The 17,727-nt window shown below is 31.1% G+C and overlaps 2 protein-coding genes across 2 annotated transcripts in view; both read right to left on the reverse strand.

The window, feature by feature from the left end:
- Nucleotides 1-2,692, reverse strand: part of LOC111629265 (integrin alpha-PS2-like) — a 37,806-nt gene extending 35,114 nt beyond the window's left edge. The window contains exons 1-4 of the mRNA XM_023373148.1: nt 2,391-2,692; nt 1,450-1,571; nt 434-540; nt 215-335 (exon numbers count right to left, since the gene is read on the reverse strand). Coding sequence (XP_023228916.1) covers nt 215-335; nt 434-540; nt 1,450-1,571; nt 2,391-2,557 — 517 coding nt within the window. The 5' untranslated portion in view covers nt 2,558-2,692. The remainder of the gene's footprint in view (nt 1-214; nt 336-433; nt 541-1,449; nt 1,572-2,390) is intronic.
- A 316-nt stretch (nt 2,693-3,008) lies between these two features.
- On the reverse strand, nt 3,009-16,026 carry LOC111629260. Its single transcript, XM_023373143.1, has 7 exons — nt 15,929-16,026; nt 15,447-15,571; nt 10,484-10,545; nt 9,002-9,021; nt 6,249-6,463; nt 5,502-5,955; nt 3,009-3,209 (listed from the first exon to the last, which is right to left on the reverse strand). The coding sequence occupies exons 1-7, from the start codon at nt 16,024-16,026 to the stop codon at nt 3,077-3,079; spliced, it is 1,107 nt and encodes a 368-aa protein (XP_023228911.1). The 3' UTR covers nt 3,009-3,076.
- Between the last annotated feature and the right edge of the window lie 1,701 nt (nt 16,027-17,727).

The raw sequence follows: 17,727 nt of genomic DNA on the forward strand, positions 1-17,727 counted from the left end.
AGAATATTGAATATATACGAAATAGTTTACATGAGTAATCATGGTAATAGAATCCCATAGGATATTGGGTGTGTTAAATACTGTAGTTTAATTAAATAAGCAATTACAATAACGTAGGTTCAATGCAATACAGAACATTCCTTCAAACCCTTTTCGTAAAGTGAAAGGAAAGGATTTTTAACATAAAAAGTATAAAATAATTTAATAAACTTACACGTTCTGCAAGGGGAATATTCTTTAAAATCAGAAAAATCCGATTTTGCTACCCAACAGGTACCGATTGGTTCTCTTCTCTTTAAATTTGACGAGAAGTAGATGTAACGAGGTGCACACGCCTGTAATTATTTAAAGTTAGAATGTATTACAATGTTTGGCTAGTACTAAACTAAGTTATTTTCCTTTACTTTTTATTTTTCTATTTTTTCACACTTACCACAATAACTCCGTTTTCCCCCGAGCTATGGATAGTCGCACCGAACCATTGGTTAGATTTATCATCTGTTTGTTTAGGTTGACTGAGATAAAATATTTTACCGTGACCTGTAAAGAAGTTAAAACAAAAATTTATGTGATTCTTTATCAAAATAATTATTTTCATAATCTCTACTATATATTCTCTCTTGCTCTTTCCTAACGGTCCTTTGGGAGGTAGCGTGCTGGGTTTTGGTAAGGGTCAAAGCTATAAAGGTCACCGTGCCCACTCGAGGTCATTTTAAAGTAGAAGTTTTGTAACCTCGTAGATTTTTATGAATGGAAAAGATAGATTTTAACTCGTTTTTATCACAATAAGTACTGATTTTGTTGTTTTTTTTTAAGCCGAAAAATTATCGACAAAAATTATCTTTGTGACGTTTAACGTCTTCTTAAAAATCACTAATATTAGTTTATAAATAATTTGAAAATTCGTATTAAAAGTCTAATAAAATAATGAATTTTATCTACATTGACCAATGAATTGCTCGAAATTTTAAAAATAAAAAAACGTATTTTCAAATAAGTGTCGTAGTAAAATATTAATCCATAGAAAAAAATGGATAATTTTGAATCTTAATAAAATTGATAACATTCTATGTAGCAAAGAAACAAGTTTTAAAATAAAGCTAAATCTTAATTACAATTTTGATCATTTGAAAATAAATCATTTAAAACTTTGCATCGTTTAGAATTTTATTGAGTTTTTAAAGATTAAATCCAAATAAGAATAATATAACACGATGCAGTTACATTGAACTAACATTAAATATTAAATTAATACAGCGAAACCTGTTTAAAACGGTACCGGCCAAAACTATCCGTTTTCTAAAGGGTCCATTTTAAACAGGTTTTTTTTTAAAACAACCTACATTAACGAAATTTTCACCTGGAATTTGCTTTAAAACTTTTAAAATAATGTAAAATAGCGATAACATAAATATTAATTTAAAAAAAAAGTATTAATATTTGACTCACCAGCGGTATCGAAGTGAATATGTTCACAGGAATCTGAGTATATTGTGCTGCATCGATATACTGAACCACCCCTCACTACACCCGGTTGATCGGTTTGATCCTGAGGCGCACCAACTAGTAACCTGTTAAAATTTAATTTATTCCAATGGAATTTTTTTCTAAAAGGTTAAAGATTACAGAATTAAACTCTAACGTAGACAGAGTTTGATTTTATGGCATTTGAATAGGATAAATATTACTTTGTTATGAATACTGTCGTAACTTGGTCTTGTTTTGTATGTTGGATCTTCCTGTTGTATATTTCTGTTTTTTATTTTATCATTTTTGGATCGTCCCGTAATCAAAGGAATCGAACAAACGCATTAATACATTAACAAAGTGGATAACATTGAAACGAGATGAGAAATCATGGAACGTTTCTACGAAAACGTTCTCAATTCGACGTTTGTGTAAATAAATGCGCTCCTTTAAAATATGAAGGAGAGGGGAACAAGCAACTTGCCCGTTGATTTAAAAAGACAATTTTCTTCCCTTTGTAAACGCCACTAATTTGTATAAACGCGTCCCTTTAAAATAAAGGAAGGAGAAGCCCGATCCTTTATTTTAAAGAAGCAAGTTTCTTAACCGAGTTATAAACCCATTAACGATAATATTAGGAAAACAAGTGTTTGTTTCTATGTATATATAGTGAACTGTTCATTGAATAACTTCAACGGGGTCCATTGATAAATTTTCGAATAAACAAACAGTAGAAGGGATCAAGAAACTTTTTTGCTCTATAAAGTCTGATAGAAAAGATGAATGTAACCTTTGTATCCCGAGTGACTAACTAGGAAATTTACAGAATAAAATCGATTTGGCGGTGCGTCAACCTGTTAATACGTCGACATTTTTGAATTTTCTGGCGAGAAGGTATATATAAAATATTTTGAAAAACTTACCAACTATAACCTCTGTTTCTGTGTAACGCAACCGAAAAACCGAACATGGTACCGGGATGACTTCGATGAATAACTGGCGAATGCAAGTCCAAATTGAAGCCATCGCAACGATAAAATATAAACAGAATTAATAAAACTCGTTGCGATATATCCGTGTCCGTTAACATCACTCGGAAATTCGGTCTAATACATGAAAATTTCAACTTTTATAACTCGAAAAACGTTGACTTTCGCAATCACATGGCTAAGGGTTACACCTAACTGTTTTCTCCAACATTTCCAACTAGACACAGGCATACAGTTACAAAACATAACTTTTTTCCTACCAACTATCAATCGGAAGAGCGCCATCTGTCAACTACTATGTTAAAGAAATCTTCCAAAAATTCATAAATCATTTTAAAAATATACAGTATTCAGCTAATAAAAAAAATCAAGAAAATACACCGTATTTTTGTATAAAATGAGCGCGTGTTCCTGGTGAATTTTTTTTTTTAAAAATCGAATAAATTTTATAGTAAATTTAATAAATTTCCAGAGTAAAATTAGCGTATTAAATTTAAATGAAACTAAATTTTTTAATAAGAAATATATACATATTTGAATGAGTAATACGTATTGCGTAGTTTCTATAAAAGATAAACAAAGAGAACTTTTGAGTAAAGAGGGAATTTTTTTTTTATTTTTCAGTTGTCCATATGTGCACAAAAGAAGCGATTACACTGCCCTTGGCGACGAGTTCCGTAAATAGCCGACAGCTTCAAACGTTTTTTGAAAGTTTGGGGAATGAAAGGATTTTTCAAGATGTGTCCCAGCAATCTGCAAATATTGAAAAATACATTAACATTTATAAAAAGAAAATTTTTTAACAGGTGCAAAATATATAAACTATACAATATAAAAATAATAATAATAATATTTATTACTATATTGAATAAGGATATTTAAAAAAATATTTTAATTATTAAATTGCGGGTAGACAGGGACTAACGAACTATTAGAAGGGACGTAAAGGGGCCCAAAATTTAGTCAATATAATTTTTAAAAAATTATAGGAATGACGAAATCGTTTATTTACATCGGGCTTCTATCAAATATTTATTAGTAATCGAACTAGGGAATTTTTAAAGTGTTTTTTATAGCGCCAATATTGTCCGGTCCAGATTGAAGGAGCTAGCGGAGTCATTTGGCTCGAGCCTAGTATACTACAGGAACCTAAAATGTAATAAGACATACGAGGCGAAAACTATTTTAAAAAGTTCATTATGGGTCCGATCTTCGTCTCACCTCTATTGGATTTTCAGACGATAGAGAGCCCAAAAGGGAATACCAGCGCTTTCTTTCGAATAATACTTTGAGCGTTATACGAAGTTACTGTATTTTGTTACAAATGTTATTTTCTATTATACGTTATATTCATTAAATCCATAATTTATTGTGCTCGTAATAATAGACTATCGTATCCTAAATTCTTTACTCCAATGTGACACAAATCGGTCATAACGTTACATCTGTGTCTGCATTTACGTAATAGAAACTCACTACGATGCTGTTGATGTATGCACTAAAGATAATGTTATATTTAAGCCGATGCCAAACTTCCGTTTATTTATTATACAACTAATTGGTATAAACAGATATCACTAAACTGGGTAATTCTTGTTGTAGGTCTAAATGTTCCAATTGTAAAATTTAAATTATAACGTCATCAATATGGATATATCGAGCGCTTATACAATGCACTCGATACAGGATATGGCTATCGATATTAAGCGATATAACGCGCACCATTAAATAATTTTACCAGTTAAATCTAAATATAATAAGTATTTATTATATTTAATTAATTCGTTTAAACCAACGGCTTGCGACAGAGCGAAAATATTCAAAATAATAAAAAATATTAAGCTGTTATTAAAAATAATTTAAAGAAATTTATATAAAAATAATTAAACATAATAAATTTACGGAATAAATGGTATTAAAATATTTTAAAAGATTATAATTTTTTTAAAGTTTTCTTTGATCTAGGCCGTGAGAATTAACAGCTTGAATTTTTATTATACTTTATTCCCTGCTTCTTTTTTTTACGTAGTCGATACAAAATTCTTCGCTATCCTAAACTTCTTTTTATAAATTTAAAAAGAGCCTAATTTTTAATCACGGGACAAATTCTATTCTGTTTTATTCGTTTACTTTTTATATTTTTCAAAGCAGCGAAAGAAGAAAAAGCTGTTTTCTTATACAAGAAAAATGGTATTTTTCTTGTATAAGAAAAATACCATTTTTCTTATACAAATTTTTCTTATACAAATAAGGAACAAATTTATGGATTTTGAAGAAAATGCAAACACTAATTTTACATATTATATTTAGGAAATTTCCTCAGAAATTTTGCAAAATTTCTAGATACAAAGAATTCATTCAGTTATAATTTCCCCCATATAAATAATTTAATCACCATCACTCTAATCATAAATACTGTAAACAGTGATAATAAGTCAGATTTAATTTAAAAATCTAAACACTTAGAATCTTATCTCGATTGTTTAATTAAAAAATAACTAGACCAGTAATTCTACGTATAAATTGTAGACCTAATACAATTCTATCAATTTTCTTCGTACCTCTTCCTGATCATTGATCGGATCCGCAATGGATGCCGAGGAGGAGGCTTAACATTTCTAAATACGCATAAAACCCGCGGATATTTGGCTGACTTGGTTATTTCGAGCTACCTCCTTTATTATCGTGAGTGGTTCGGCCACGGATTTATTCAGATTCCCAAGAAATCCACTCGCGAAGATCGGACCCGGATACGAACTTCGCGGTCAACTTCTCTAAATTTGTACGACTGACCACGTATAGAAATCGAATATTCGTTACACCTCGATATAGCGCTAAGTTGTTAGTTAGTAAATATGTAACATTTCTCCGTCAAGTTCGACGTCCTTATTTAGGTTTTAACAAAGACAAATGACATCGATTTAACGTAAATGTGCACGATAATCCCATCACGTTAACGGCAGGGAAAATACAATAGATGTCGATTTAATAAATGCCTGTATATTACGATTGCTTACTGATAAAAAGGAATTAGTGGTTACTAACATGGAGGTGACCGTCTTTTCTAGTTCGGGAGCGTGGGCATTTTTCGGATCGGCAAATTCGCAGGACAGTCGCTCCATGCAGTGATCCTCGGGGTCGAGTAAGCCGTTACACTGCAGATAATTGGCGACCAGACGGCCCTGCTGATTCTCGTCGTATCTAACTTTATGCAGATAATGGGCTACGGATTTAATTTCTTCTTCCCTATTACCGATCGGTGGTTGGGTTGCTCTTTTCTTCCTCCCCGAATTAACGGATGGTAACAGAGGTTGCACGGCCATTGGTAAAATAACGGGTAGAGTAAAGATTAAACTTAAAAGCGGTGCCAATAATATAGGTAGAGTAGCGACCAACAAACGAGTCCTTCTCTCTCTCTGATTACGTCGAAAACCGTAAAAGTATTGACCTCTGTACTCCCACACTTCCGGACGTTTTCTTCTAGACGACAATCGATTACCTAAAAAAGGAAACGATCGATCGGATTAAAAAACGACGCTATTATCTAACTTGACTATACCGAAACTCGACAGATGGCGACACTATAAAATAATTTTTTTTTTTTTTTTTTACAATTTTAAAGCAGACCAGGATGTAAAACCCTCAAAAATATAACAACAAAGGATTACATTTTGATATATTGAATTTTAATAAAATATTTACAAGTGTTATAAATGTAATATTTTAAAATAGTGCCATCTGTTGAGCGAAATTATGACTAACATGTAATATAATATATATATATAGCCTCACCCGGTCTTCGATGCGTCACGGAATACAAAGCAATAGGGAAGTATCGACCCGCTGGCCTTTCTCTCGTATTTAAGGCTTCTAATCCCAGAGAACGTTTGCTTCTTAAAATTTTTGTCGAGTTATCGGAAAATTTGGTCACTACGGTTACTTGTGACATCACCATCGTGATGAATAAGCAAAAGAATGCCAGCCAATAACAGTTCGACATTATTAATCTGTAACGATTTTCAAAAATTTAAATATGTTTCTTTAAAAATTTCCCTCACGTTTCATGTAATAAAAGACAAAAACCTCATCAAAATTTACTATAATATTTACTAATTTTTTATTAAGATTTTCAGAAAATTTCGTGTCATTTTGTACGGTCGCAGGCTTATTTATTCTAAACAACGCGCTGCCACAATATAAGTGCGTTTGACAATAATTGTAGTAGAAAGAAGCATTAATTGATGCTACTTTTACCAACGTAACCTACGGTGTGACCCCCCCCCAGTTACCTAACACTTGAAAAACGAAATTGCCGCCTTATTCAAATATTTTATTGCTTAAAAACCTAATAGAAATAGCTAGAAATACGATCCTCCGTGTTAAATACACAACTAACAATGCTTTAATGAATGAAATTATAAATTTTAAAAATCCTCTGACTTTCGACTGACCCGTATTTGTGATTAAATAGTATATTCTATTTAAAATTGGAAGACGACAGACGTCCTTTCTAATTCAACTTTCAAGCCTTCACTTCACCTTTTAAGTCTTTTTTTTTTTTTTAATACCTTAGCGAATTTAATTAGCCTATATATAAGAAACAAAGATTTTACATCGTTTATTATGCACTTAACTCGTACGTACCGCACGATAGTTTTAAGAATAATTATTGCAGTTATATTTTAATATTAATTAATACGAACGATTTGTTGAACTTCGATGATAAAAGGCGACGTGCTATCGTTTTAAACACTCTTTTATGAATTACAATAGAAGAAAAGTAAGCTAGTTAGTGTTCACTTTCGGGATCTCCTCGTTTAATCGGATCTCCGATAACTGGGATTCTACCGTATTTATTGAATACGACTTTCCATTGATGATAATTATAAAATGTTTTATTTACAGAAATCATAAATATTCACTCGATTTTTATTTGTTCCTTTCTACGGCGCTTGTCAGAAAGTGACAAGTGTTGTGGAATGGAGCGTTAGTGCGTAATAAATGGATGTCTCCATTGACGTAATTGTCACAAATACATTTAGAATGTTCTGTTTATCTATTTATTTATTTACGTGCGGTAGTTGATACGAAGTGGATTTTCCTTCATATAAGATACAGATTTACATTGCGAATATAACATTGGCTTGTATACGCGAAGAGTGTTAAAGAATTGAAAGCAGACCGTATAAACGTAGTCTACTGTTGATGAATGAATCTCAAGCACTGTGTAGTAGAGATAACAGAGACTTATCACACTGCAACTGAGGACATCAAAATGACACTTCTATCGACGGAATTCAACTTAATTACTGATATGCACTTCGGTCCAAAAGACTCTCATCAGCCATACGCGAATACATAAAAATTCTTATATACAGATAAAAATTCCTTTTCAAATTTTTGAAACTGACCTGTTATAGATCCATACCAAAGGTCAATCAATGTTTATCAATTAGAATGTTTATTATAAACAGAATCTACACAGTGTTTGAGAATCGTTCATCAACACTCATTGAGACAAGAAGTTTTTATACACAACATAGTTTACTTTCAACAGTATATTATAGTTTTATGATGTTTATTGGGCTGCAATTTGAAAAAAACTGTAGACCTACAAATTCCAAATGTTGTCCGTCTGTTCGCCTGTCTTTCCTTAATCTTGAGAATGGAGTCAGACAGATAAAAGCTGAGACCAGATATGGAAACCTTAGGAACAGGAAGGCCCGATTAACTATATAAGAAGTTCCGTTATTTCAATTCAAGACTTTTCCCCTGAAAGCAGTTAATAGATGAATAGATGAACGACACGACTCTATTGTTATAGGAAAAGTATGATACACCGGGCCAAGAGAGAACAGTATTAATTTGAAGCAGCGAGCATATATTTTACATTAAATAAATAAAATATATGATTAAAAACTGCAGCCAGGTATTGCAATCAGGTCACAATAAATAATTGCTTGTTTGTGTTTAAAATGTTTTGATAAAATGTTTTAAAACTTCTATATTTTCGGTCACAAAATAAACCAGTTTTCTAATTAGAAGAATGCATTTAATTACTTTGTCATTTATGACTTTTATTGATTTATATATTTTTAATCGGTAAATCAATGCAAATTTTCAACGATATTTAGTTTATTAAGTTATTTTATTTATCTAGAAATTACATTATATTATAGAATGAAGAGACATCAGTCTGTAACGTGCCTTACTATACGCCATCATTTATTTTTGACTTTTTAAACGAATCGTATTTAATTACAACAGAATTAAAAGGATTTTAATTGAGAATCCGTTAGGCAAATTGTCAATCTATTCAGTTAGACTACTAAATTAGGTATTCGTGTTTTAATAGGAACTGAAAGAAGCGAGACGGAGCCCAAAGTTTCACCCCATTTCGCCTCTCATTCGTATCTTTATGTTTTTCGAGAAAGGGGATAAAGTCCCCCTATTTGTTGATCCCACCCGCTTCACATCATGTTTTTACATTTAAAAAATAATAAGTAAAAACTAAATTTAAAGAGATTCATTTTCAAAATACTTACGTTGTGAGAACTCGATGTTTCTGAAAAAATAATCGATACAGTACACAGAATGTTATTATTAAAGTATTTATTGCTAGATTATAATAAAGTATGATAAGCTGTTTTAAAGAAGATAGTTACTTCGTGATACGATTTGTATTGTGAAAGTTAACTAAACTGCTATACATTTTTTTTTTAGTTTTTAAGGAATTTTGTGGTTAGTTTTCTCCAGAAGTGCTGTGTTTTACAGAATTTTTTTCATTTCTATTATTTTAGTACTGTTCAATTTTGAAAAATTGGTATATTTTATTAATACGATGAAGGACTTTTTACAGGCCTACATTCGTTCGATAAATAAATAAATAAATATATTGTTTATGTCATGGCTCAAAACAATGCTTAACTATCTTGGAACTATGTCAAGAATTGGACTCTAGAAAAAAAACAGTGAATTACATTTGAAAATCACTAACGTAAACATAATTACAAGATAAAAATAGCTCTGTTCAAGTAAATGTTCAAGAATAATTAAACGATTATACAATTATTAGTCCATTAGTGTAATGTGCTTTCATCAAAATTGTGCACCAAACACACTTTTATCTGTTTTTCTTCACCACTCCAAAAGACATGGAAAGTGTCTTTTTCATCGGGAACCGATCTTTACTCGATGGAAATTATTTATTTTCAAATAAATCAAAGTTTCTTTTCCCACTTTGATGACCCCGAACTTCAGAAAACGATTAACACCTGCCAGCAATAATTCTTCCCGATAGCTCTGAAAAGCCGAAATATAAGTTACGGCAATGTGAAATGTTCTTGTTGCAATATTATTCGTATCTGTTGTAATATATTAGAGCTAAGCTTTTCTCAAAACAATGTTATCGGCCAGATTAATGCAGTGTTTTCCACTATCTATTCTTCAAATTGGAAATCTTCATTCGTGCACTGTTAGCCTTAGTTAACATCTTCACCAATAAGTTTTACAAGAAAACTACCCCACAATAGGCTTCTTCAACGATTTAGACACGTTTATATTTTCGTAAATAGGCAGAATTTACAGCATTTAGACTAATGCATTTAACTGCGAATAATTTGAGAAAATTCACTGTTAACTTCTCAAAACAGTGTGTTTATATCCTGTTAATTACGACGTCCGATGGCTAATTAATTGGCTATTTATAAAATTAATTACGTTCTTTGTACAGGCTACGTATGTACTGTACCTACAACTTTCGTGTATACTTTTGACTTTACCAAGTTAGTTTGTGCATTTACTTTATTTCTCGACACTTTAACGCAATTAAAAAATTGCAATGTTACTATTTAAAAAATTCGAATGATGAATCTGCTCATTTAGATGAAACTTAAGTCTAGCACATTTAAGTTTATACAACATTATAAAATTAAATTTACACTCAATGAAGTATCGCGAAAACTTAAATTAAGCGTTAAATTTAAACACTGTAAAAACAATATTAATTAAACATAATTAATACAAACCTTCTTTCCATGCTGACATGACAATCCGGATAATTCCTGTTGGGATCCTGTTTTTTTTTTAGCTGTGTTAATGCAGACTTTGAGTGCTAATGACTTCTACTGTAACAAGCTTCTTCTCATCTTCATAAAACATCGAAGGAAAAGAAAAACTACCATCAAGAACCCTTTAACTCATGCGTAACGCACTGTTATAATGAAATTGTCACGCTTAAACGATATATCTGGTCAAATAAAGGACGTGGACTCGTCGCATACGAAAGCGTGACTATAAATAAATGGTCCACTTAGTTTAGAGAATATAAGTCCAAAATTGTCTTCTATACGAAATACTAACATTAGTAACGGTCGACGGATACGAAAGAGTATTTTAAGGTTACAAATCTTAAAATACTCTTTTACATCGTTTTTATCCTATTTTAGAGGGTGGAGATGATAAATGATAAATATCTTCGCCCGCTTTAAATTCGTTTCTGTAACAAATTCCCTCCGTATTTTATGTAGATGTTCTTACTAGTTTGTAAGGGCACAACGGCATAAAATCCATAAAAAGTATAGTTTCAGGCGCTATGTATTTATAATATACAAACTACGACTTACAAATTACGGATTAAATAAATGCACGTTTGACCGAAGCTATCATTTCTTGAAGCTTACAACCAAATACACCAATCAAAACCTTGAAAATCCCAGTAAATAATTTCATGTAAATATGAAAAACGTTTTCGATCTTACACAAGATTTTGAAATCAGCTTCTATGTATTGCAATTTAGAATGTTATTGACCCGAAACAGATCTTCCGTAAGATCGAAAACGTTTGTCGAATTTACATAAAATTATTTACCGGGATTTTTATCGGTGTGTTTAATATAGTTTTCGATCCAATTAATCTGAAGAAGTTAAGCTTATGTTAAGCGCTGTGAAAATTATAAGCGTATGCGTGACGTCTGTCCATAAATACGGTACGTGGAAGCAGTAAGTACTTACTTATCAAAGTTATGTACTGTACTACGTATCGATTTTATTTATAACTTAACTTACGTACTCGAGTATCATTCATCTCTATAGGTACTGCACGTACAGCAAAACTTAATAAAAAATAAAATATTTACATATTACTGTTTATTAAATTACTACACTTCCCAATTGTTAAGTTTTATCAAAGCTATTGTTTCTACTAAACTTAGTAACAATTACTACAAAAAAAAAAAAAAAACAGCTGGCAACGGCGTTGCTGGACTTTCACGACATTCTTTGTTTTCATCCCTAATAATTGCTACCAATACCTTTAAATCTTCAGATTGTATCGGGATAACTTATATTAAGTGGTGAGTGTCATATCTCCCGTAGCATTGGTCCGATTTTTCCGAAAGTTTCTACAAACGTTTCCCCTTAACATACGAACTTCCTCGCAAGATTTTACATATTTTCGACAAAAGGTACAGGATCTATTAAGCTTCAAACTGGGTAAAAACTCCTGCCCTACGACTCTATACACACAGAAAAAAAAAAAACCCTCAACTTTTTGCTTTTCTCGACGTTCCCCGAGTCCAAAAAATGTAAAAATCTTGAGAGGTCAGTTTTTTGATCGATCTGTACTTTAATTTTTAAAAAAGATAAAAAAGTTTTAAGCTCAAACAAAGCAATTTTTATTTATTCAATGCCCATGACTTAGACGTATTGTTTTAATGCATTGCATAAATTATACACTTAATATTAATTAAAATAAACTCATTATCGTACACATTATCGTATACAAAAATGTATTTTTAAAAATATAATAAATATAACGGGTCATTTATTAAAATGTTGACCTTCGTGAAAAATTTCGGATGATATATTTATCGATCTATAATTAAGACATTAAAGAAAGATAAAATAAATAGCAAAGTTACGCGGCGGAACATTTTTCCTAATTTCTAAAATTAAACTCGGGATCCAGGAAGAATTTATTATTAACAAGTGTATGTGTCTGTCTGATAGTAAATATGATACGTGACCAGTTCGTGATCTGTAATTAATTAATTTCTGTTTGATGTAGTTAAGAAAGAAATTGTTCAATAACTTATTAAATAACTTACCTACGCTTATTTTCGTATTTCAATACCTATTTATATGCCTAAAATCGAGGTAGTGCTATGTGATATTGTATCGTTTACTTTTTAGGTGGATTTATAGAAGTGAATTATCGGCTCATAAATTGCGTGTAAAAGAAATGAATCTGAATTTATTAATTAATTTTAATTGATAATTACGAAATTATTTACTTTTAGAGAAGAGTTAACTAATCAGATTTTAATACAGTATATTCGTTACTTGAAATGCAGCATATTACTGTAGTTTGTAAAAATTATTTTTTTGCATTTAGGCTAGCCTGTTTTTGTCTAAACAAAGTTAACAGGTAAATTTGCTATATTACGTATATAAAGATTCGATTTTATCTATTAAGGTTACGTTTGTATTCGAGTGAAACAATTGATAAAATAGACAAAAGATTATTATTTTCTAGTCTCGCGACAACTTTCGGTAAACGTACAAAGATCCTATATAAAAGGCCTGTGATCCAGTGGATCCACTTGATTCGGGTCCCAGACAAAGAAGGGATCCAAAAATTTAGACTTTTATACAGAAAACATAATACGAAAGTAATATAAGGTAGAGATTTAACTTTTTCGGCTGTTATATATAACAAAGTGATAGTGTATGGCGATCGGTCAAAAAAAGACCTTCCAGATTTTTTCATGTTTAGACTCAGGACAGCTTGAAACGTCGAGGAATGCAAAAAAATTTCGTGGGTTTTTTCTGTATGTATGGATGTTAGAGTGTTTGTGTGTGAGCAGGAATTTTGTTTACCCTTTTTGAAGCTGTAAGACTCAACATTGTGCTTTTTGTCGAAAATTTTTGAAACTTTGCACGGAGATTTGTTTATTAGGGGTCCATGCCATCAAATTTTGGTAGTTAAAGGTCGAGAGGGTGGGGAGATAATGGGAGTCGTATGTATCTCCGGTAGGGTCGGAATTAATGACAATTTTACTCGTTATTAGCATTTATAATTGTTTTTTTTTTTTAAATAAAAACTCATTCCTACCCTCAAAATTAAGCTTTTTGCCGTTTTGTAATAGTTAAAAATATAAAAATTTTAAAAATAAAATATGATAACGGATGGGACCGCCAAAATTTTAAATATTACCGGGAAAGTTAAGCAACTAGTTTCGTGGCAGTGGAGGATTTCCGAACAGTCGTATGCCTATTCTTATATGGGTCTATCAGTTCATATTCTTCCTCACGGAAAGCTATGGTTTACGATTAAATATTTTAATTATAAGTTATGTTATAATTTGCAAATATTTAGTCAATGTGAAAGCTTTAATTTTTAAATTAAAATGTAAAAAATAAAAACAGAGTGCTATTTTTTTCACTCTATGAGTACTAAGAGGGCTTTTTTGTCAGTTTCATGGTGAGTTTGGTCGGGCCCACAATGAAGCAGCCGGATGATGAGAGAGAGACTCGACATGTCCGGGACAGACCATTCCCCGGATTCGATCCTGGTGCTGAGGATCCGAGTGTTTTGGGTTAAAGCCGGATATCCTCACACTAGATCACGTGGAAACACAGTGTGTGATTGTTAACTAAAAATTCATTTACTTTTACGTTTTTGGATAGGACGGAGTGAAATGTAAATTAGTGATAGCGTTAATCATCTTTAGCTACCCTTTAATCTAGCCGTATAAAATATAGCAACCCGAACTATATACTGTATTACTTTTTTAATTGCTTTTCACGTGTCTACGTCTTAATACTAAACATTTTGTTTTTTTAGTTTCGTGAATTATAAGAATTAATCTTTTACATTTTGAAGTGTAGTCCTAATACTAGGTCAAGTATACTAATTATTTACGCTTTCTCGATTCCATGACTCTTATTGTTTCTTTCCTATCTAGTTTACTAGAATTTGTTTAATTTTCACCTGCATTATAGTTTTCGCTAAAATTTTAAATTTAAAACATTATACGGAGACTGGCCCAAAACTTAGTTAACCGTTATTTCACTTTGTGTATTTCGAATACATCTATGAATATGGAAGTTTTAGAAAATTGGTAAAAACCCAAAGAAAAATTTGTTTAGTTAATTAATTGCAATTTAAAATAGTTTACTGACTTTTGGGCCACTATATTATTAAGGAATTTACAATGATTGTATTAAATGCAACCGTATTCAACGTTTTGAATTGCTCCTCGACCGATTAATAGAATTTAACAATAGAAACATTATCGAAATTATACAGTATAAACAAATGATAATAAATAGGTGTTAGAGCTTTCAAAAACATTTTCTAATTGAAAATAATGGAGTTCAATCCCACATTTTTAAGGTTTTAAGTCGAGCCTTGTCACACTTTTAACTAAAAATGAGAGNAAAGGCAAGAGAGGTGAGCTGCATTCCACTTTACGCGGAGGAAACACATCAAAACTTCTAGAGATGGATGATGTCTAACTTTATAAAGAAAATATATACGAAAACTTTTAGAGATAAATGATGGTGGGCTTTATTATATAGGCCTATATAGGCCTATATATTTATTTATCAAATTTACAAATTAGAAAATACAGGATGGCACAAAAGTCAGTTAACCGAGACATTTTACAAATGGCTAAAACCAGTTTGGAGTAATTGCGTGCTGTGGTTCGCTATTCAGCTTATCCCAGTCTCGGTTAACTGATTTTTGGTCGCCCCGTAAATATTCAAATTTATTAGTAAAATATTCAATAATAAGAATAAAATTTGATTAATTGATCAAGAAATAAAGAAATAACATTATATTTATTCGTTAATAATTAAATATCCATTATTTTTAAATGAATATTTTCCATTTATTCGTAAAAAAAAATGCAGTAAAGACCGTTACAGAATTGAAATTTGTTATTATTAATTAAGTAAGCCTATAATAGCGTTGACCGTTATAACTTGTTCTGGTGCAATAATATCTCCTGCATTTTCCTGGATGATCTCTTCCTGTCAATGCCGCTTTTTTCATTCTGTTTTTGAAGTCGTCGCTTATAAATCTGTTGTTCAGGATGGTGTATATTATCCTATTTAAATAAATACAACAATTATTTTTATAAGATTTGTCTTTACTTAGTTTTATATTTTGCTTACTCTCTTATTTTCGAACACGATTTAAGCAGAATATTTACATCGTAAAGATTCAATTTTTATTTGATAAAAATGTTAGAAAAATGATTGAACTCTGATTTCTCTACTGCGGGGAAACAGTTCAATGATAACATATATGAGTTGAATTCGAATGAATTTGTGAGCGGAACAAGATTTTAATCTTAAATATACAATGCGTAATTACTAACTCTGAAATAATTACAGTCGTTCTTGTTAATTTATATTGACATATGTGAAATTTTATGATAAATAAAATGATTTAATCAACTTACAACGACGATACGTCCTTCTCCAGCTGTGACATAGAACTGGTATTATCGGAGAATTGACATACTAACTTTTCCAAACAGTGATTATTACTGTCCAACATGCCACTACAACCGAGATAAGTCGCTAATACTTCTTCATTATAGTCGTCGTGGGGTTTAACTTGTCTTAAATACTTCTGAATGATGTCTAAATCTTGGAAATTTCTCCTGGCATCTCTCTTAACGGTGCGGTTTGCAGCCTGTGTCAACGTCAGGAAGAGGATGTGTTCGACGTCCCTCTTTCTCCTACCCATGGTAATAGGCCTATTTTGAGATGTCATGACTGGAAGAATGGCTGCTAAGCCGGTAAGTGTAGCTCCCGTTATTATTGGTATGGCGGCAATAGGTGCCAAAAACGCTAAAAGCCCATCGATACTCCTCCTTTCGGGTCCTGGAGTCTTGAATCCGTAATGTTGAAATCTTTGATATTCCCATACGTCGTCTTCATTGTTGTAATCGGCGAAAGCTCTGTATTCTGGTGCTAAAATACGAAGAAATTTAATTAGAAACGCCTTGCTAGCGTGTTGGAGTAGATTAATTTAATTAAATTTAACAAATTCAGTCAGAAAGTTTAAACTTTAGCTTGCTTTTCTAAATTAATACAAGTTTTGTAAAAATTTGATAAGATAAGACACATATCATAAAGAATTTTCATGTAAAATTGAATATTAAAAGTATGATTGATGAGGAATTACCGAATTCTTCTCCGGTGATCTGAAGAGCCAAGAGCATCAGAAAAAGTATCGATGAAACACGCAAGAAACTCATTCTTCAAAAATAAACAACAAGAGATAGAAATAAAGTAATTCGATAGTTAACTTTAAGCATTAGGCTAAATATACTTAAATGACAATCGGTGCTTTCTTTCCAACTTATCAATAGTGAAAAACATGATAGTTCCTCGGGTCCATTCGTAACTTTTCCTCAAACTACAAAATCGCTTGGGCAAGAAACGATTTTTGTATGCCTTTTGCAGCCCAGGTAATGCCCTAATAAATAGTTACAATAGGCAGTATACCATTTAAAATAAAGTTACCTCCCCTATCTTGTCATGCGTAGAGTTCTGCATGAGTTATGAAATTTTGTCGATATAATTTTAAATAAAAAAAAAATTATTCATTTGTATTAATCGATAATCGGCTTATGTTCGTGTTTTATTTAATAAATTTGTAAATTATTGATATGTTTAAGTCCATTACTTTTCATTTGCGTGAGTGAAACTCCTTGGAAAATATTCTGGATAACGTGTATGATTGTTTCACGCAATAGGTTCTATAGAAGCTGTGTTTATAAAGATACATTTATTTTCTTCCGAACAGAAAAAGTATATAGGTTATATATATATAAATACTGGTATAAAGCGAATTAGTTTTTTTTGTAATTATTTAGTGCAATCTTTTAATGCGAGAAGTGCTTAAAAACTCTTTGAATTCCTTATGAAACAGTTTTTAATTTAAAAAAAATCTTTTTTTTTTTTCAGAAAATGTGTTTAAAATTATTTTTTAAAAATTAAAAAATATTGTGTTTATGTCCGTATTTGCAAACGTTTACATACATTTTCTACACCAGAAATACAAAGACTGTTTCTAAGAACTTTTATCCTTTCAATTCCAAATGAATTCTTTTATGAAAAAAGTGCTATCGTTTAAAATATATAAAAAAGGTACAAACTATTGCATACTTTTACATAATTTTGTTCATATAAACGTAAATCCATGTACTTGCAATCCATTTACTGCGCTTAGAGTAAACAGTTAATATTA

Source organism: Centruroides sculpturatus, unplaced genomic scaffold (assembly GCF_000671375.1).
Source record: "Centruroides sculpturatus isolate CEXI.00-Female unplaced genomic scaffold, Cexi_2.0 scaffold514, whole genome shotgun sequence".
NCBI lineage: Eukaryota > Metazoa > Arthropoda > Arachnida > Scorpiones > Buthidae > Centruroides > Centruroides sculpturatus.